Here is a 21,315-nt window from a genome sequence, read left to right on the forward strand (position 1 = left end):
TTTATTTTTTGTGTTATAATCAAATAGTAAAACTGTTTTGTTGCTCAGATTTTCCCAGCTTTGGCCATTGGGAGCCATGTCATTTTTGACATGACCTCATTAAAAAAATTTTTAATTGAAGTACAGTCAATTACAATGTGTCAATCAACACAATGTCCCAGTCATGCCCATTCATACATATATTCATTTTCATATTTTATTCCATTAAAGCTTGTTATACGATACTGAACATAGTTCCCTGTGCTGTACAAAAGAAACTTTTTTAAAATCTGTTTTTGTATACAGTGGCTAACACTTGTAAATCTCAAACTCCCAAATTTATCCCTTCCCATCCCTACCAGGTAACCATAAGATTGTTTACTATGTCTGCGAGTCTGTTTCTGTTTTGTAGATGAGTTCACAGTGTCCTTTTTTAAAAAAAAAAATCTACATATGAGTGATATTTCATGTGATATTTTTCTTTCTCTTTCTGGCTTATTTCACTTAGAATGACATTCTCTAGGTCCATCCATGTTACTGCAAATGGTATTATTTTATTCTTTTTTTTATGGCAGAGTAGCATAGCATTGTGTAAATATACCACATCTTCTTTATCCAGTCATCTGTCAATGGACATTTAGGTTGCTTCCATGTCTTGGCTATTGTATATAGTGCTGCTGTGACCCCATTTTTCTTCCTTACCCTTCCTTACTTTCTGACACTACGAGATACTCCAGGCTCCTCTTGTGTTTCCTCTGCCCCAGCCCTAGAATCAGCCTTTTCTCCAGAGTCTTGTTGCTTTAACTGGAGAGTGGCATTTAGAATCCAAGATTTGATTGTTGGATGTGCTTGTTGAATGTGTATTAGCACGTGTACACACCCATATCTATAATTATTTCTGTATCTGTATATATTTAAAATAAATGTGAGTTCATACTGGTATCTCCTACTCGTAAGAAGCGTCACAGGCTTCATTACGGCTTTCTCCCTTTGCCTATTGGTAACTTCTTTCTCTGTCAGTGACAAACCTAACTCCCATTACCTACTGATTTTTTTCAGTCCTAGCACACACACAAAGTAGTTTTAGAATTGCTAACCTGGTGTCCGTGTGAGAAATGTACCTACCAGAGTACAGTACTTTTGTACATTTCTTTTTTTCTATTTTTGTTGTTAGCTTTGCAGTATTTAGTCAAAACACCATTTTCCAAGATTACTTAAGGCTGCACCTTTTATCCCCAACAAAATAACTTAAAAAACTGTATTTTTATCCCCCCCAAAATAACTATTTTGTAATAAGTATCAAAGAGAGCAACTTTTGTGTGATGTAAGGTTCTGACTACAAGCTACAGCTCACCATCAAAAACAAGGAAGTGTATAAAAGACATAACGTATAAAATGTTAAAGTAGAAATAAACACACTTAACCTGTTGCCAGCTAAAATTTTCTCCTTCCTGTCTCAGCTGATTGTTCAACAAAGCTAACCCTAGTATCTTTTCACTGCTTTTGCTGATGTTCTAGCTTTTAATGTTAAATTTAGAAGTTGTGATTACTGAAATAGAACCAAAATTTCAGTTGGTGAAATTTGTCTTCCTGACATTTTGAATAGGCCTTAAAAATGAAGTGATGTTTGAGACTCGTTAGCAGTAGGTGGGAGTAAGGTTAAGGAAGAGTCTTTTAGTTATCTTTTATTAAGAGGAAATTACTCTTCATGTTTAAATGCTGAAACACCTTAATCAATTTATGCTAAAAGCCAAAATAGGAGAGTTGCTGGTCATCTCCATGACACCTTACAGATTCTGTATGGAATGCACTGGCTTTTCCTCCAGCCCCAACTACTTTATCTCCATGCTGTGACATGAGGGAATATTGTTGGATCAGAACATCAGCGTTAAAACTCCTCTGGCCTGCCAATCTGCTGGAAGTGTAGGGGAAAGAGTCTTTATGACTGAAGGGAAATAGGGAGGAATTTATCCTGTAAATGCACACATTCAATAAATTTATTTACCATAAGCACTATGCAGTGAGTGGGGTTATAAAGATTAATAATACCACCTTGACATTGAAGAGCAAGCAATATTTTTAAGGAGGCAAACAAAGCTAATTTTCAACCACATTCTGAAGGGAAGAGAGTTTTTCTTTCTTTTAGGTTTTATAAGAATTGAGAGAAGGGAAGGGTATAGCTCAGTAGTAGAGTATGTGCTTAGCATGTACGAGGTCCTGGGTTCTAGACCCAGTACCTCCATTAAGATAATAAAATAAACCTCCAAAAAACAGAGAAGAGTTTTTAAAAAAATAAATAAAGCACTCTTTAAAAAAAAAGAATTGAGAAAGATCTTGAATTAAAATTGCTTATTGATTACATTGTATACTTAGAAAAAAAATCATAGTTCACATTTTTAGGACTGGCTGGCCAATTCATCTTTTTATCAAAATGAGGTCTTAGAGGAAAAGCGGCTGAATTTTCCTCATCTTTTTGAAATTATTGTTGCACTGAAATTTGTACGTTGTATTTTATTTTGAAATGTATAACTTTTGTTACTTAAAATTGTAGGAGCTGTTCTTTGAGTGAGAGGGTGTGTGTGTACGTGTTTCCAGGTAATGTCTTTTGTATTCAAAACTTGTTAAATCTGGCCCATGCTGTGCATTCAGTTTGTGTGTGCTCACCATGATTGAAAAATCAGTCATAGTCTGCCACGTTCATTAACAAGATCTATTCTCTGTAGTCTGGAACTTCAAAGAAATTTTTTTTTACTATTAAGATGGACAATTGGCAGAAAAATAAAGGTGAGTGAGGGATCAAAAATAAATCTCACAGTTTTAAACTTTTGTTAATCTTTTAATCCATCTAAAACTGAGGTGGCAAGCCCCATAAAAAACGACTGGCAGGACCCCACAGGCAGGGCCACTACTCTCCTGCCAGCACCATCTGGTTCCCTGGCCCAGCAGCTTTATCTCACTGTTTGCCTCTGAAACAGCTTACATCTAAGAAAGTGGAACTTACTCCTAAAATTCTATTGGTTCCCTGAGCTAACTCCTGATTGGTTATTTCCTTCACTCCTGGTTGGTCCATTTCCCTCACTCCTGATTGGTTATTTCCCTCACTCCTGATTGGTTATTTCTCTCCCTCCTGATTGGTCCATTTCTACAAAGCTTGTTCCTAATTAGTCAATTTTGTTATACCTTATTTGCATATGATGTTGCAAAGTGTAAACCAGCAGCCTATAAAAGCCTGTGTAGACCTACAGATGGGGTCCAGAGCTTCCAGCGTTAGCTCCCTTGGGCCTGCTGGCGTAATAAACCTGAGTTCTCCAACCTTCTGAGTGCTCCTTCGTCTCTCACCCGGATCCAGGTTGCTGTCCCAACTGAGCTGTAACGCACTTTCCTGCAACATTTTTGAAGGCTCCAGCGAGATTCCAACCATGCGGGCCCTGTCAGCCACCGGGGCGGCAGAGCAACCGCCTGGGGGGTTGGGAACTCGGAAAGCGAATGAGGAAGTGTGCCACCCAACAGTATTCCAGGTCTTCCTTGGCGGAGGTCATTCAGTCCTCTGGGTGGCTGTGCCCCAACCGGACTCAGTGGAGGGACGGACCAACTCAACGAACAACATGGCTGAACAAGGTAGGAGCCCCGGGAAGCGTCTATATTTAGGTTAGGGTATTCAGGTTATGTCCAAGTGGACAGAAGAGGAGACTGATCACCTCCTCCAGGCTCCCCATCTGATGGCAGTCCAGACAGGGAGATCAGGTTAGATTAGGGCCGCCCTGGTGATAGGGATGGGAATATGCAAATAATCTGTATGTGTGTGTGTGTACGTACATGTGTGTGTATGTGTGCGTGCGTGCACGCATGCAGCCTGAAAAGCATGCGGTCAGGTTCAAGTTTGTAGCTCCATGGCATTCTGCTACTGAGTTCGAGTGAGTCCCAACCTGCGGTTCCATGGTGACCCCACACATCTCATGGCGGTATTGGCCCCTCGGGATATCAGTCGGAGTCAGCAGTTTATACTGACCCACCAAAGCTAAGAGGCACTTTTGCCCCGTGAGGGGAGCAGCCAGGCAGATGCAGCAAAAATCCTCCGTTTGTCTCATTTGCGACACCAGCACAGGGTGGCTACACAGGGAGGGAAAGGGACATAGAACAGCCTATGAGTAAACTACCCCTGTGTCCTTGGGGACTACGACGAGACTATTTTAAAAAGTTTCAGATGCGACCTTGTCACCGGTCCCCCAGAGTATCCTGTCACAATTAATAAACCAGCCTCAATACTACCCCTCTGTCTAAAATTAAGATCACAAGACCTAAGCCAGAGGGAGCCAACCCAGGACTGGCTGGAACTCTCTTATGAGGTCCCCCTTTTTTGGTCCATTTATTCTGCCACTGGCCGTCCATCCTGGCCTCATATTTTGCCAATTCAGGCTATAGAAAAGACTTTATGCAGGGACCTGTAGAGCTCATCCAGGCCTGGGGGAGTCTCAGGGTTACCTGCTTAACGGGGAACCCCAACTCACTGGCAGCACTTGCAGCCAAGCAGATAGATGTTAGGCCCAGGGAAGCAGTGAGCTTTTTGAGAACTCCGCTGTTTTGAGGAGTGGGAAAAAGATACTGGGGTCACAGTCCTCGGTGCCAGGAGCAGACCCATACATACAGGCCATAAACTCTGTCAACTAATAATAATGGGATCCTCAAAATCAAAGCCGACAGTTATGGACTGCATGATTAAAATTTTCAAAAAGGGTTTCTCAGGAAACGATGGGATTAAATTGACACCAGAAAAATTGCTCACGTTGTGCCAGTCAGAGTGGCCCACCTTTGGAGTGGGATGGCCCCCGGAAGGCACACTCGACCTGTCAGCTGTCAGGGCCATACACCGGGTAATCACCACGCCCCCAGGGCACAGCGACCAATTCCCACATATTGACTCTTGATTAATGATCGCCCAAACCTTGCCTCCATGGATCCGGGTCTATGTGAATGGTCAGGGACAACATAAGATCCTCGTGGTCCTGACATTAAAGATAGAAAAGAAAGACACAATGAGGCCTGTCCTTCGGGAGAACTCTGAAGAACTGCCAATGGTACCCCTGCCATGTGTTCCTCCTGCTTCTGCAGCTCCACCACAGCTGCCTCTACCGGACAGCCCACCACTGCCTGTACTGCCATGGTGGCCCCCAGGCTCTGAGCTGGGAGCCCAAGGGGTGGAAACTCCATTTGGCCCTGCAGGCTGCCCAGCCAGCAGCCACCCTCTGGATGCCTTTCTGGGAGACCCAAGAGCCCCAACAAGCTAATGATGATGGCTTTGTACAGCCTGGCCACTCCATCCTGTACTACCAGCCTTTCAGTACAACAGATCTCTTGAACTGGTGACACCACACTCTGCCATATTCAGAAAAAACACAGGCCATGATTGACCTCCTACAGTCCATCTTCCAGACCCATCAGCTGACTTGGGATAACATTCAACAGCTGCTCCTGACACTCTTCAATACTATAAAAAAAAAAAAAGCAGATCATAACAAAAACTAAAAAATTGCTACAAGAGTAGGCCCCAGAGGGAACCATGGATGCAGAGGAATGGGCCCGGAATGCGGCCCCACACACAAGACCAGAATGAAACTCTAACTCCCAAGCCAAATGGGGGGCTCTGCAGACATATCGGAGAGCCCTCCTACATGGGTTGCGAGCTGGGGCAAAGAAACCAACCAACATGTCTAAGACCACCATGATCCAAAAGCCAGACTACTGTGAGAGGCAATTTGGGAGCCCACAGAGATGTCAATCATCCACTGTAAAGGACACTAAAAAGGAAATGACCCCATAAACAGAAGAAACCAACTAGCAGATCAGGGTACGCAAAAAGCAGCAAGTCAGTCGGGCCATGCCAGAGATCTTGCGACCATCCCAAAGGTTCGATTAGCACCCAAACTGCTGCCAACGTCTCCAGCATACAGCCAAGAGGAAAACTCGTGGGCAAAAACTAAAGGAGGAACCCGCGGAAGGAAAGGCTGGTAGATGATGCCTGACAAACTGAATGATTAGTCCACCAGGTGATCCTTCAGCAACATGAGCTCACCCACCTGGGAAAGACTGCATTAGAGGCCCTGCTGGAACGGTACTGTCTGATCCCCCAACTTCCATCCCTCTGTGCCTCAGTCTCACAGCGCTGCCTCATATGTGCTCAGAATAATGCACAACAGGGGTCAACTGGACAAGAGAAATCCAGTGCTATGGCCAGACTCCTTTTAAAGATATGGAAATGGGCTTTGCAGAAATTGGGCCCAGCAGAGGATACAACTACTTGCTGATTTTTATCTGCACCTTTTCAGGATGGGTAGAAGCATACCCAACACGGACTGAGGAAACAAGAAAAGTAACAAAGGCCTAACTCAGAGACATTGTTCCCAGATTCGGGATGCCATTGACCATAGGGTCAATGGGCCTGCATTCATGGCGGAAAAAGTACAAGAAGTGGCAAGAACACTAAACATCTGCTGGAATCTACATGTGGCCTACAGGCCCCAGAGTTCAGGGAGGATAGAGCACATGGGCTGGACCCTAAAAAAGGATATGATAAAGCTCGGTCAGGAAACTCCACTACCTTGAACTGACACTCTGCCCACGGCTCTCCAGTGGGTACTCTATGCCCCTTGGTCCAAGACAGGATTCTCTCCTTTTGAAATCCTATATGGGAAACCCCCTCCCCTGATGATACTAGGAGAATAAGTTAGAGAGATGGGAAGCATAAAACTTCATAAGCAAATGCAGGGCCTTGAAAAAAAACTATGCAGAAGGTCCATAGGTGGGGTAACTGACAGGATCCCAGTCTCACTGGGAACAATGTTACACCCATATAAGCCAGGAGATCAAGTCTGGGTAAAAGACTGGAAAAAGGAGCCCCTCGAATCCACTTGGAGGGGCCCCTACCCAGTTATACTAACCATCCCGACAGCTCTTAAAGTTGCAGGTTATCACCCCATGGATTCACATCAGAGTAAAGAGAGAAGCACCACCACGAGACGAGGATGTCTGGAAAATCAACCAGGACCTCAAGGAGCCACTTAAAATTGGGACCAGAGACACCAGCCTCACTTGCCAGAGAGCACCAAGCCTTGCTCTAGCCACACCTGGAAGCTGACTAGTCAACGCACGGCGGAAGCCTGAGGAACCACCAATCAAGACATAAAGTGAACTGCCGCCCTGACTTTATTTTAGTAATGAGTATTGTTACTATATTGCTAGCTGTAGACTAATAGCCACTGCACCCCAGGATTGGAACATAGTCCAGAAACCAATACTAGCTGTACTCTATCTCTCTACAATAGAAAGCCTAATGGCCCGTCAGTGTCTGCTATAGGAACCATACCTCCCTGTTAAAAAAAATAAAACCCTAGACCCTTCTGCTTGTAAAAGTAGTTGCTGACATATCTCTTTCAATGATGGGGGTTCCAATGGGACCCACTAACCAAATTGCATTTGGCAGGGACCTTCTAAGGAAAAAACCCCCAGCCCACATGCTCAGGGCCCTTTTATAGACCTGGTAAAAATTGGGAAAAGGAAAATAGACCTAGGTCCACGCCTTATAACCAGGACCCCAATTAAGTCCCTTATTAAGCAAGGTGCATCACCTTCTTAATGCTACTAACCCACAACTAGCAAGTGATTGCTGGCTCTGCCTGCGTCCCAGCCCCCCTCCAGCGTGTAGCCAGCCCTTTAGGTCTCTCAGAGCTAACCAAATTTAAAGGGTGCCCCGGGGTGGTCCCCAGACTCTGCAGATGTAAGCCCCAAGTCAGTTAATGTACAGTTGGCCCATACAGCTCCAGACTGTGTCTACAAATCAGGGATAAAACATTCTGTAGGAAATCTGGCCACTGCCCAGTGTGCCCAAACCCATAACTGCACAAGTGTTTATGGTTGTATGCCTGCCAAACCCTGGTGCACACCGAGCCCAGGAACCATTTTTGTATGCAGGACACACGCCTACCAGTGCCTGCCAGCCAATTGGACAGGTACTTGCACATTGGCCTTCCTTACCCTTCAGATGGACATAATACCTAATAACCAGAGCCTTCCTGTACCCCTGATGGTCCATACTCGATCATCCAATTAATACCACTACTCATTAGGCTAGGAATAGCAACTGGAGTGGGCACAGGAATAGGAGGAATAGCCTCATCATCCTACTATTACCAGCAGTTATCTGCTGAGGTCACTGAAGACTTAAAACAAGTGGCTGAGTCCTTAATGACTCTACAAAACCGAGCAGCAGTAGTCCTACAGAACAGGAGGGGTTTAGACTTGCTCACCCCGAAAAGGGGGATCTCTGTCTCTTCTTAAATGAGGAATGCTGTTTCTGTGTAAATCAATCAGGAATTGTCAGAAATATGGTCCAACAACTACGAGATTGAGCTGAATGCATAAACCAGGAATTAGCAAATTCCTGGGCACAATGGAATAAACTCTGGAGTTGGGCCTCCTGGCTCCTCGCCGTAGCAGGCCCCCTCCTTGTGATTCTTCTAGCACTGCTGTTTGGTCCCTGCATCCTTAATCTCATTACACATTTCATTAGCTCACGGATAGAGTCACTAAGGCTACAGCTACTAGTTACTCAGTATAGGCCCCTGGACCAGGAAGAGCCCAATGATGAATAAGGGACACCACTCTAAGGTTGATGCTCACTACAGATGTTAAAGAGAGCATCAAAAAGGGGGAATGAGGTGGGAAGCCCCATAAAAAGACTGGCAGGACTCCCAGGCAGGGCCACTACTCTCCTGCCAGCACCATCCGGCTCCCTGGCCCAGCGGCTTTATCTCACTCTTTGCCTCTGAAACAGCTTACTTCTAGGAAAGTGGAACTTACCCCTAAAATTCTATTGGTTCCCTGAGCTAACTCCTGATTGGTTATTTCCTTCACTCCTGGTTGGTCCATTTCTACAAAGCTTGTTCCTAATTAGTCAACTTTTGTTATACCTTATTTGCATATGATGTTGCAAAGTATAAACTGGCAGCCTATAAAAGCCTTTGTAAACCTACAGACGGGGTCCAGAGCTTCCAGCTTTAACTCCCCTGGGCCTGCTGGCATAATAAACCTGAGTTCTCCAACCTTCCAAGTGCTGCTTGGTCTCTCACCCAGATCCAGGTTGCTGTCACAACTGAGCTGTTGTGACACAATTTTCTGCAACAAAACTACTTTTAAAAAAATCTTAATGCTGATCCAGAAAAATTAACTCCATAGCTACCACAAGAAGAGGGGAAATTTGGTTTGAAAATAATTTTTTCCCTTTTTTTCTCTTTTGTAACCTGTGTAGTCTGGGCTTAATGTTGTCACAGGTGAAAATGATTTCAGGATATTAATTGAATGAGATAGACTAAGATAAGATAAACTTGATAAACTAAGGCACTGAGGAAGGTATTAAAGAGAATGGGACCCAAGTACATGAATATTTTGATCAGAATGGTACATGTGATTTTTGTTCTGTTTTGTTTATCATTTAATCTGAATTTGTCTTTTAACAATTGCATTTTAACTTATTTACGCTTAATTTCTAACTCATTTGGACTTCATTTCTACCGTCTTATTTTACCACGCTTTTATTTAGCTTTTGTTTCTCCTTTCCAATCTTTGAGGAGATTGTTTTCTCTTTCTCCATTTGTTTAGAATTTATACATTCCACTTAAAAAAAAAACTTTTTTAGTGTCTACTTTCACATTTTTAACATGTGTACTGGGTTGAATTGTGGTCCCAAAAGATATATCCGTCCAGGACCTCAGAATGTGACCTTATTTGGACTAAGGGTTTTTGCAGTTATAGTTAAGGTAAAGCTCTTGAGATCATGGTGGATTAGAATGGGCTCTAAATCAATGAAGACTGTCCTTATAATAGACGGAAAAGGAGAAGGCCCCAGTGAAGCCAGAGCTGCACAAAGTGGAGGGCTGAGTGAAGTTGGAGGCAGAGGTTGGAGTGATTTATCTACAAGTTAAGGAACGCCAAGGGTTGTTGGCAACCGCCAATAGTGCGGAGAGAGGCATGAACAGGTTCTTTCTCAGAGATTCCAGAAGGAGCTAACCCTAGTGACATTTTGATTTTGGACTTCAGCCTCCACGGCTGTGAGAGAATAAGTTACTGTTGTTTAAGGCCAAGTGCGTGGTAAACTGTTAAGGCGGCGCTGGAAAGCTAGCGCCGCGTGCTCGCTGGCTCCCCAGGGCTGTGCGCGCCGCGAGGGCAGCCGGGTGTTCTCACTCCTGCCACCTGGCTCGCAGCTTCTGGGCTGTTCCGAATCTAAGACGATGGTTCCCCTTGCTGTTAACCCGCCTCCCTTCCACGTGAATCATTGTGGTGGTGTTTCAGTTTGTGCTCACGTGTACTCATTTACCAGTTTCGTTCGTAGCACTGCTCATTACTTGCGCCCCATTTTGGGAAAAACTGTCTGCTTTGTAAAGTGCTTTAGATACTTTAAAGGTATGTATCAAAGGAACTCGAAAATTCTCCTTTGGAGGGGGAGGGGGAGGATGCTGTGTGTGTTAAATGATGTCTCACTCTGACGGCTTTTCCCTCAGCAGTTTGAAGATACTATTACATTATCTTTTGGCCTCTAATGTTGCTGAGTTTGTCATTCTTTGTTCCGTTGTGGGTAATCATTTTTCCTCTTACTTATGTTGAGATTTTTCTGTCTCCAGCATGTTGCAGTTTCCTTCTGATGTGACTCGGTTGGGATTGATTGATGTATCCTGCTTGTGACTCAGCGTGTTTCCTCAATCTGTGGGCTAATGTCTTTCTTTAGTTCTGGAAAATTATACCCCGTTATATTTTTGTTTATTGACTCTTGCTCTCTCTTTATTCTTTCCTTCTGGGACTCCTATCAGACATATTTTTCAGCTTACCTGACGTCTTATCTCCTACCTTTCCTCATACCTGCAGTCTCTCTGTACTAAACCCTGTAATTTCCTTAAACCTGTCTTCTGCCCCCAATCTTATCATTTCTATCTTATCTGCTGACGCAACTATGAAGTTTTAAATTTTTGTATTTCTTATTTTTCATATTTTTATTTTATTTTATTTTATTTATTTATTTTTCATATTTTTATTTCATATTTCTTATTTTTCATATTTCATATTTTTATTTTGTTCACGTTTTCCTGTTCCTTCTTCAATTCCTACCTATCTCACCTTTTTAAACATCCCTACTTTATCTCTTGTAGTTACACTGTTTCGAGTTCCCGGGCTGCTAATCCCCCTGTTTACAGGGCTGCTCTCTTCAGGGTGGATCCTTCCTTCTGGAGGTTGTGATTTTATTTTTATAGCTATCACATGTGATATTTCTTCAAGTGGAAGACCTGTGTGTCCAGGGCTTCTGGAATATCCCCACAGAGCAACCAGGTTCTCAGGGGTCCCAGAATCAGTTTTTATTATCAAGTTTTCAACTTGAGCATCCTATATGAAGAGGTTGAAGTTAATTTGGATTCTATATAGGCATACTTCTTTATATTATGCTTTTCTTAAATTGACATACAATCAGTTACAATGTGTCGATTTCTGGTGTACAGCAAAATGTCCCAGTCATGCATATACATACATACATATATTCATTTTCATATTCTATATTGTGCTTTGATTCTTTGCATTTCATGGCTATTGTGTTTTTTACAAATTGAAGATTTATGGCAATGCTGTGTTATCCAATAAGGGCATCTGTTTAGCAATACAGTATTTTTAAATTAAGGTATGTACATTTTTTAGACATAAAATGCATTACACAATTAATAGACTACAGTATAGTGTAAACATAACTTTTATATGCACTAGAAACCAAGACATTCCTGTGACTCACTTTATTGCGATAGTCGCTTTCATTGTGGTGATCTGGCACGGAACCTGCAGTATCTCTGAGGTGTGCCTGTACACAAAGTGCAGGCTTAACGTTCCAGCTTCTCATGAGAGCATGTTGTTTTTAACCTAGTCCACAGTGTTGGACAGACAATTAAGGCTCCTTGCTGCCTGACTGGACTAGAAGGCTGAAGTTTTCTTGGCCTCTACTCAAGGATAGTGTTCCTGGGTTCCTTACATTGTGTGTAGAATTCCATTCCAGCTTCCAGTCTAACTGGGACTCTAGGGGTTGCTTTCTGTGGGTGCCAGGCCTTCACTCTCTAGCTGTTACACATCCCAGCCCCATCAGTGTTGGCATTAGCTTATGTACTGTTGCTGTGGCTTTGAATTCCCCTCTTCATTTCTGAAATTTGAGGGATTTCCTTTCTTCCAATCTCAGCTATGTATTAAAAAAAATGAAGGTGGGGGAAAGGCATATTTATCCACCATTTCCATGTGTTTGGAATGAGAGAGCTGTCTGCACTAAGCTGGTCCACTAGCCTCGTTTCACAGTCTCTGGTTCTGTGCTAGGTCACAAGTACCAGCTTTATACAGGGATTTTCTGTTTTATAACTTAAAGTTGGATCAGGGTTATTCCTGTATTGATAATTCTCGCTAGAAATCAGTTACACTTTATTCATGGACCAGAATCACAGAAACATAATTGTGACCTTAAGTATGCCCAGGGAATTCAGTTCTGAATGTGAACACTGTTTCTCCTCTGCCACAATAGAAAACCACGTTGCTTAGAGCAACCTGTAGTGAGGCCAAGACTTGGGGCTGAGAACCTTTGAGTCACAGAGCGGTCTTCATTTTGTAGTCACAAACTGTAGACCCAGCTAGAGTAAACCCTCCTGCAATGCTCAGGGCAAAAGGGACGATGAGAGTTTGTATAATGCATTTCTTCTACTTTACTAGAAAAATTCACTCATGGGTTATTTTGGGGTACAAAGTACATCTTTTATTTTTATTCCTATTTATGTGTATGAGAAACATTTATTGTCTAATGGTCCTTTAAGAGAATGTCATATGCTGCTAGCAGTGAACTAATATCTCAAGATATCTAAAAGAAGAAATGTGTATTTAATGTATCCTTTCATCATAAGCATTCCATTTAATATGTTGTATATTGTCTCTCAAGACACTCCATCTAATGTACACATATATAAATATAAATATATACAGAGAGAGAGAGACCCTTCCCAAGACACCATTCAATATACATAGTAAATAGTAATGCACTTTGTTGGATTGTGCCAACGGCATAACAGGTAGGATGGTTTGTGCAGTGTTCGTGTTCAAGTTGAGGAGTGGCTTATTTAATAGTAATGGCAAGACTGTTTTTAGTTGTAGAAAATGCTGCCATTTGACTGTCAGGTGTCTAAGAACAGATTGGGTCCATCAAATGGGAACACACTTTAAATAATTGTGACCACATTTGTTTTGCTTTCTAGTCTCCTAGTTACCCACAGAACAGGACAGGACTGCAGGGAAGGTGTAGTAAGCTCCCCTGATCATCAAACAGCTGAAAGAACAATTTGGCTCTGGTGGTGAGATTCTTATCTGTTTAGCTAACAAATCAAAGCTCACTGGACCTTTTTTACTACATCAAATTCATTCAGCATACCTTCTTTGTAACATACGATTACGTGTTAAAGGATTCAGTATTAATCATGGATGTGTTCAGTTTCCTTAGGTACTGAGTACTACCTTTTCAAGAAATGTCAAATTACATATGATTTTAGTTATTCATTCAATTAGACTCAACAAATCAGGTCAATGGCAGTGAGGAGCAGAACCCAGAATTAAAAAGGGAACTAATAAATAATTTATTTGGAATGTAAAGATAACACTTAAGATAACACTTGACACATAGGTCTCTATTACTAGCTATGTGACCTTGAGCTAGTTACTCAACTTTTCTAAGCTTCAGTCCCACAGTTAATGACAATTAATAGTGCCTACCTCATAAGTTTTTTCTGAGGAGGAAATAAAGCATTTACAGTGCTTCATAGAACACCTGGCACATAATTTCTTAATACACGTAGTAGCTATTAATATTAATTGGTGGAAAATTAGATAGTAAAATAAGATAAATGCTGGGTTTATTTGGATTTTAATCTTTAAACAAACTTTATAGGTACAATGAGCTTATTTGATACTTGATCAAAGATGTAAATTTTTTATTTTCTGAAATCTAGGATATAAAACAAGAGTGCAGCTGGTATTCAAAACTTGTAAGATTTGTACTTTCTTGAAAGATGAACTTGGAAGGGGGGAGGAGAGAGCTTAGAATTAGGAAAGCTTCATTCTTAATTTTGAATGATGAAGCATAAGGCTGTGAGACCTAGTACATTACAGTTCTGGAATATCTTGAAAAACAGGCCCTGCAGTAGCAAGCCCTGGAATAAGAAACGTGCTCAACTTTCAAAGCTTTACTTTGAAGGGGCTCAATTGTATTGTCTTTCAAAGGTGGAGAACGGCTGTCTAATTCTGAGCCTAAGAGAAAATTGGCCACATTTTCTGTGTTATGAGCAGATCCCTAATGCCCAAAGGGAATTATGTTCTGTCTTTTATTGCCTGTGGGAGGGGTGTTGCTAAGAAACAGAATTCCTGATACATTCTGAGGACGGCAGCCTGTCATTTTAGTGATGCACTGAGAACAAAACGCACTGAAGGCAATGTATTTTCAAAATCGAAACTGCTTACTATCCAAAGAAGACTGCATCTCTGGCTGATTAGACGTAACTCGTCTGATTATGTGAGGCTCAGAAAACAAACCCTAAAAGCATACATACTGATGCTTTAAAAGCATACATGGCCTGCCAAGTCATTCTTTCATGTGTCTGAAAGACCGGAGGAAAAGCGCTGCCATGTTCGAAGGCTGGAGGAGGACATCCACACGGACACTGGGCTGGGCTCTGTCACCCACACCTGGTGACGCTCCATGACGACCTGTCAAGTGGGGGGCGTTCTTCCCACTTCACAGATAAGGGAGTAGGTTCATCTGAAACCTGACTAGTCACCAGGCCATTAAGTGTCAACGCTCATCACTTCAAACCTGTGTTTTCTCACTCCAAGTGCAGAGTTCCTGCTACTACACTTAACCATTTATCGGCTTCCATTATTAGAGACCAAAGTAGGATCAGAGTTAGACCACGACCACAGAGGAGATGGGGCAGATTCTGTGGTGTCCAGACGCAGGCCTCGGCATTCTAAAAGGCGTGGATGTCTGGTTCCCTGTGGCTGCTAAGGAAAGGTGCTTCCTTGTCATGTCTCATCCCCTGAGCTACTATACCCTCAAGTGAATATGAGTTCTTGCCGAAGGTCCTTAAAGTACAGAGATCAGGGAATTACTGAGTCTTACAGTGACAATGCGATCTGGTCCAGTAGGAGGCTGTCTGAAATGGCTGTATAATCTTAGCTGAAACATAGTCACATTGTATCTTTTTAATATGAAATCCTGGTTTTAATAAAATCTGTGCTTGACTGTTTAGCAAAAGAATGCTAGAAGAGACTGGTTCTCTTTAAGAATGTAGTTATAGCTAAGGCTTCAAAGGATAATGGTGTTAAGAGTCTGTGTAGTTAGGAATGGCTTTATACGGATGATACCTCGGTTCCCATGACTTTCTCAGGTAGATACTTGATGTGATACAGATATTCATTCAACGTAATATTGCCCTTATCTGTATAAATTTTCTTTGTACAGAGCTTCCTCCACTTACAGTGGGGTTGAACCCCAATAAACCCCATCATAAATTGAAAATACCATAAAGTTGAAAATGCACTTAATACACCTAATCTGCTGAACGTCACAACTTAGCCTCGCCTGCCTTAAATGTGCTCAGAACACTAACATTAACCTATAGTTAGTTGTGCAAAATCATCAACACAAAGCTTATTTTATAATCAAGTGTTGACTGTCTCATGTAATTTGTAGAATACTGTGCTGAAAGTGAGGAACAGAATGGCTTCTTGTATGGGTTCAGAATGGTTCTAAGGGTCTGGGTTGCCTCTTAGGCCCGTGTCTCTGACGGGGAGCTGTGGCTCACTGCCACTGCCCAGCATCAGCAGAGAGTATGCTCCTGAATTTTGCCAGCCTGGGATAAGATCAAAATTCAAAATTTGAAGTATGAGTTCTACTGAATGTGTGTCGCTTTCACACCAGCATAAAGTAAAAAAGCCTCCTAAGTCAGGGGCCATCTACAGATGCTTTAAAGCAACAACTACATGTTTTATGCAATTTTTGAAGGTACATGTTAAGTTTTTGTTGCTTTTTCTGTCTTCAAAAGTGTTTACAATTCATGAAAATGCTGCTCTTTCCCTGGTGGCTTGCTGTTAAGATAAACGGTGGAGGTCCAGATTGAAAACAAGGCACAGACCAGGCCAGGACCATTAGGCTCGCAAAGCCTGTGACTTGACAGGGGCTGGAGCAGGGCCTGGCCTGGCACGTAACTCGTGGAAAATGAGGAGGGTGCAACTGGGAAGATAGGAGAAGGAGAGGGTACTTTGCTTTCTTCTTTTCTCTACTATTGTATTTTTTAGCTCCTTCCACAGGGTGTTTCCCAGTAAGTCTCTTGCTTCCATGTTGCTTCGTTGGTTGAGATGAAAAGCCTACCATTTAAGCAAGATATTCCCAGAGATACAGAAAGATAATAAAGCCACTGAAGAGAAAGGCAACTTAATTTGTAAGTGACATGAACAGCAGAAGTAGGAAGATCATTAACTTATGTAACCCAGTTCTTGTAGAAGAGGTATTGGGGGTTGGGGAGGGCAACATGCGCTTCAGTTTGCCACAGGGAAGGTGCCAGTAAAGAGTGCAATGTTCCGGGAAGGCAGAATGCCGCCACAGAGACGGCATTTCTTCTAGCACTGAGTCGTGATTGGAGGAAGGTCTTCTAGAGATAAATAAGTCAACTTGCTTGCTTTCCAGCCCATCACTTTAAACAGAGTTTGTTGTTACCGTAAACTTAGAGACAGATCCCTACTCCTCGGGCCTTGTGTTTCATGAAGGGTCTTCCACTAGCAAGGCCTTCTCTCCATCCTTTACTCCCAGGGAGAAGTAGTATCTGATCATAGAGTTTGGTGACTCAGCCTCAGTCAGGTGTCTCTCCCTGGGGAGCCTGCCCTTAAGGCAGTGCATGGTCCTTCCACCCCCACCCCTGTGCAGTCAGCACACCAGGGTCAACCCAGAACCTACCTTCTGCATGCACTTCTGGGGACCTTTGTCTCTTTGTCCTTGCTGTCAGAGTTTGATAGGTGAGGAGGCAGAAATTTTCTGCGGTGCTGACTGGGTATATTTTGGGTAGTCTAACGGCCCAGTTTCTTCTGCAGGTGGGTCCTAAGATCCAGACCCAGATCCAGGAAGCAAGTGGTACAAATTCCGCCCAGAGGTCAACCTGATTCAAGCCAAGTACAAGTGCTGTGAAGAAATCAAAGCAGAGTGAGGGAGCTGAAGGTGGGGGAGTAAAGGAGATAGACAGGGGAGTTAGGGAAGCCCCCTCTGAGGAGGTGATGTTGAAGCTGACACGTGAATGCTGGGAAGGAGAAAGCCATCGTGCAGATTTGGGGACGGAGTTTTTCAGGCAGAGGATATAGCAAATGTAAAGGCCTGGATGGGACATTAGCTTGGATGTTTCTGGAAGAGCAGAAAGGCCAGTGTGGGAGAGCGGCAGGACATGAGGCCAGACAGAGAGGCTTAGGAACGTGCAGTGTCTTTGAGGCCCTGACAAGGAGTTCGGATTTTATTCTGAGCAAAATGGAAACCACGGGAGGGTACTGAGTAATGAAGTGATGTGGTCAGGTTGACGTTCTGAAAATGCCACTCACAGCTCTAGGGAGAAGAGAAGGAGGGGAGCAAGCGCGGAGGCAGAGAAGGTGAAGATGATGAGACATGGACAGATTTGGGATATATTTGGGGTATAACTGATATGTCTTACCAAAGATTTGGATGTTGGATATGCATGAAATAAGGAATCAAGGATGCCTTTTAAGTACTGAGCCTGGGCAACTGGGTGAATGGTGGTGCCATTACTTAAGATGGGTGAGTGGAGGGAGGGAGTGGGAGTTTTTGGGGAGAGTCCTGGCTGGGATATGTTAACTTTGCGATCTTATTGGACATCCAAGAAGAAACGTGAAGTGTAGTCCAGTCTGCAACTCTGGGCAGAGGGTGGGGCTGGTATATAAAGCCATCAATGTAGAGATGATGATATTCGACGTCATGGGACCAGCTGATCTCACCTGCAGGGAGATGTCCGCAGAAAAGATTATTGAGGATTGAATATTGGAATGCTTCCAGCATTTAGAGATTGGAAAATAGAGGCTGAGTTAGCAAAACAGACTGAGAAAACAACTGTATTAGTGAGAGTTCGGCAGAGAAACAGAACCAATAGGATGTGACCATATAGAGAAAGATTTACAAGGAATTGGCTCATTAACAATTGTGGAGGTTGGCAAGTCCAAATCTGCAGTATGGGCTAGCTGGTTCAAGACCTGGGAGAGCCAATGAGGTCCAAAGGCAGTCTCCTGGAGAGTTCTCTTTCACCTGGGGGAGGGTCAGGCTTTTTGTTCGATTCAGGCCTTCAGCTGATTGGAAGAGGCCCACCCACATTATGGAGATCAGTCAGCTTTACTCTGTTGATTAAAATAGTAATCAAGTCTAATGTTGTCTATTGATTTAAATGTTAATCTTATCCAAAAACACCCCCCTAGAAATATCCAGACCAAAGTTCTGGGCATCCTGTGGCCTAGACAAGTTGCCACATGAAACTAACCATCACAGTATCAGTCAGGTGGGAAAGTTAGCTTTGTGGCTCTCAACACTTAGTGCTTTCTTGCGCATATGCATGTGAGCTGAACAGAAGTGGTAAAGAAAAATGACACATTTGATCCACTTTTCAGCTAGAATCATAGGACCCTGGAAGGGACTTAAGAGGAAGGCTAGGCCAACTTTCTATCCAATATGGATTTCTCAGTCTCTGCTTAAACATTTCCAGTACTCAAGTGCTCACTACTTTCTAAGATAAAAAATTCAGTTAATGTGACTCTCTACTTATTAAAAAAAAAGTTATCATATTAAGCAAAAATCTTCCTCACAATGCCTGAACAGCTCCAAGCTTCCCTAGCGTGTAGAATGGAAAACTCTGGCACCACCCCTGCCAAAGGCTGTGTCACTTGTGGAGATCTGTAGAGTTTGGAGAGAGCTTTATCAGTCCTGGAACACAGGCATTTTCTCCCCAGGGCACAGACACACCACCCAGGTAGTTGGGTCAGGATGGATTCAAGGATGGTTTATCTGAAACCACTTAGCAGACACTCAAGCCTTGCCGTTAATCTGCCAGGCTGCTTCCAAATGGTGAGCTTGCTCCCAGAGGCCTCTCTGACCCTGCACGCTGGCTTCTATCAGAGTCTGAAGGCTGTCAGTCCTGTCTGTATAGTTCTGAACCCAACCTAGGACATGCTTCTTTTTTTTCTCTCAGCCTACTTTTAGGTCAGTAGATGTAAACAGATATAAAGAAAGAGGGGTGTGGTCCAACTCCAAATACCTATGCAAATATTAGCTCCATTCTGGCCAGAGACCCTTTAGCTGGGAGGACCACACACTGGTTCCGGTTTATCCCCTAATGACACATTCCCTCTTTGTAGCCAGTAAACTCAGCTTTGCCCTAAAACTAATTCCATTTTTATGCACATGTGATTAAGTTGCAACCTAGACACTGATGAACAAGACTATTTCCTTGTAAATGAGTCCTCTGAATGAACCACATTCCTTGGCTGCCACATAGCCCGTGTTTCCAATGTTGGTGGAGAAACAAGTCTCAGAACACTGTGGACACCACTCCGCTAAGAATCTTGGATTGGAAAATTGACCGCAAGCCGAGGAGAAAATAGTCTGGTAATTCAAAGAGAGGATTAGTACAGGGTTTGTTTCAACCTCTTTAAAGTCTTGTTTTCTACTCTAATAAATGAAAACATTTAGTAGGAAAAAGTCGTTCTGGAGGGGACGGGCTCTGACATTCACAGTACTCCTCTCTTTTTAGCCTGCTATTTGCAAACACTAGGACAGAATGCTGAGACTGAGTGTTTGTGTTCCCCTAGATTCATACATTGAAACCCAATCCCCAGTATGATGGTGTTAGGAGGTGGGGCCTTTGCAGGGCAGAGACACAATGAGAAGATGGCGATCAGTCTTGGTAAGAGGAAGTGGGTCTTTACTAGACACTGAATCTACCAGTGACTTGCTCTTGGACTTCTAGCTTCCAAAACTGTGAGAAGTACATTCCTGCTGTTTGTAAGCACTCGGCCCATAATTTTTTTGTTATAGCAGCCCAAAGAGACCAAGACATATAACATCTTTTGTCCTGATTTTTTTCATTAGAAAAGTCAGTGACCATGATTTTTTTTTTGCCATGTTTTTAATCCTACAGAGGACTTGTTATGCAAATATGCACAAATGATATTTTTGATCACTGAGTTCTGTTCAGAAATTGAGGACACCACTGAACTGAGGTCCTGGCACACAAGAACCATGCTGGGTGTGAGTCTTTGTTTTCTTTCCTACAATACAGTATTCATCATTCAAATGCTCCCCAAGCTTCCATCCCCTCACATGATGACAAACTTCTGGGAGGCAAGAATTACACATGCACATTAGCATTCACAGTTCTTTCTTCCAAAATAAACAGTTCCTCTTAACATAAATATTTCTAAGAACACTTAGGCCTTTTGTAGCATTTGTAGTGACTCCATTTGTTGTTAAATTTTGTTCATTCAATTATGAACTTCTTGAGAAAAGGATGATCTCTCTAACAACTCTTTAGGCTCACAGGTCTTAAACACCATCCTGTACTTAGTGAACTATAAATATTTAATGAAGGGTAAAAATAATAAATTCATTATATCGAGATTCCTTTCTACTTTCTCCTTTTGGAAGTAAACTGCTCTTGTTTTAAAAAGGATTTTATATACATATATATATATATATATATATATATATATATACATATATATATATATATAGTTGGCCTTCCATATCTTCCAGGTTCACATCCACAAATTCAACCCACTACAAATAGAAAGTATTCAGAAAAAAATTTCCAGAAAGTTTCTAAAAGCAAAACTTGAACTTGCTGTGCACTGACAACCATTTACATAGCATTTACATTGTATTGGGGATTATAAGTAATCTAGAGATGATTTAAAGTATACAGGAGGATGGGCATAGGTTATATGCAAATACTATGCCATTTTACATAGTATAAGGGACTTGAGCATCTGTGGATTTTGGTACCCACAGGGGTCCTGGAACCAATTCCCCAAGATACTGATGGACAGTTGTATATATTTTTGAAATTTTAAAAAGGACAACTGTGTTACAATTCCACTATCCAGACATAACAATTACCGAAATTTTGTTATGTTTACTTTGGTCTCTGATTAGTGGAACTATCACATCAAACAACTTTCATTATGAATCAAACT

The 21,315-nt window shown here is 42.5% G+C and overlaps 1 protein-coding gene across 2 annotated transcripts in view; it reads left to right on the forward strand.

Annotated features, from left to right (window-relative positions):
- The window catches only part of FEM1C (fem-1 homolog C), a 79,625-nt gene that overhangs the window by 24,157 nt on the left and 34,153 nt on the right, over positions 1-21,315 (forward strand). The window contains exons 4-5 of one of the 2 annotated variants that reach the window (XM_072958051.1): positions 3,329-3,597; positions 6,926-7,177. In XM_072958051.1, the coding sequence (XP_072814152.1) occupies positions 3,329-3,597; positions 6,926-7,038 (382 nt within the window). In that variant the 3' untranslated portion in view covers positions 7,039-7,177. Of the gene's footprint in view, positions 1-3,328; positions 3,598-6,925; positions 7,178-21,315 lie in introns of those variants that run through there. The other variant, XM_072958058.1, reaches the window with a different exon arrangement.

This window comes from Vicugna pacos, chromosome 3 (assembly GCF_048564905.1).
Source record: "Vicugna pacos chromosome 3, VicPac4, whole genome shotgun sequence".
Lineage (NCBI taxonomy): Eukaryota > Metazoa > Chordata > Mammalia > Artiodactyla > Camelidae > Vicugna > Vicugna pacos.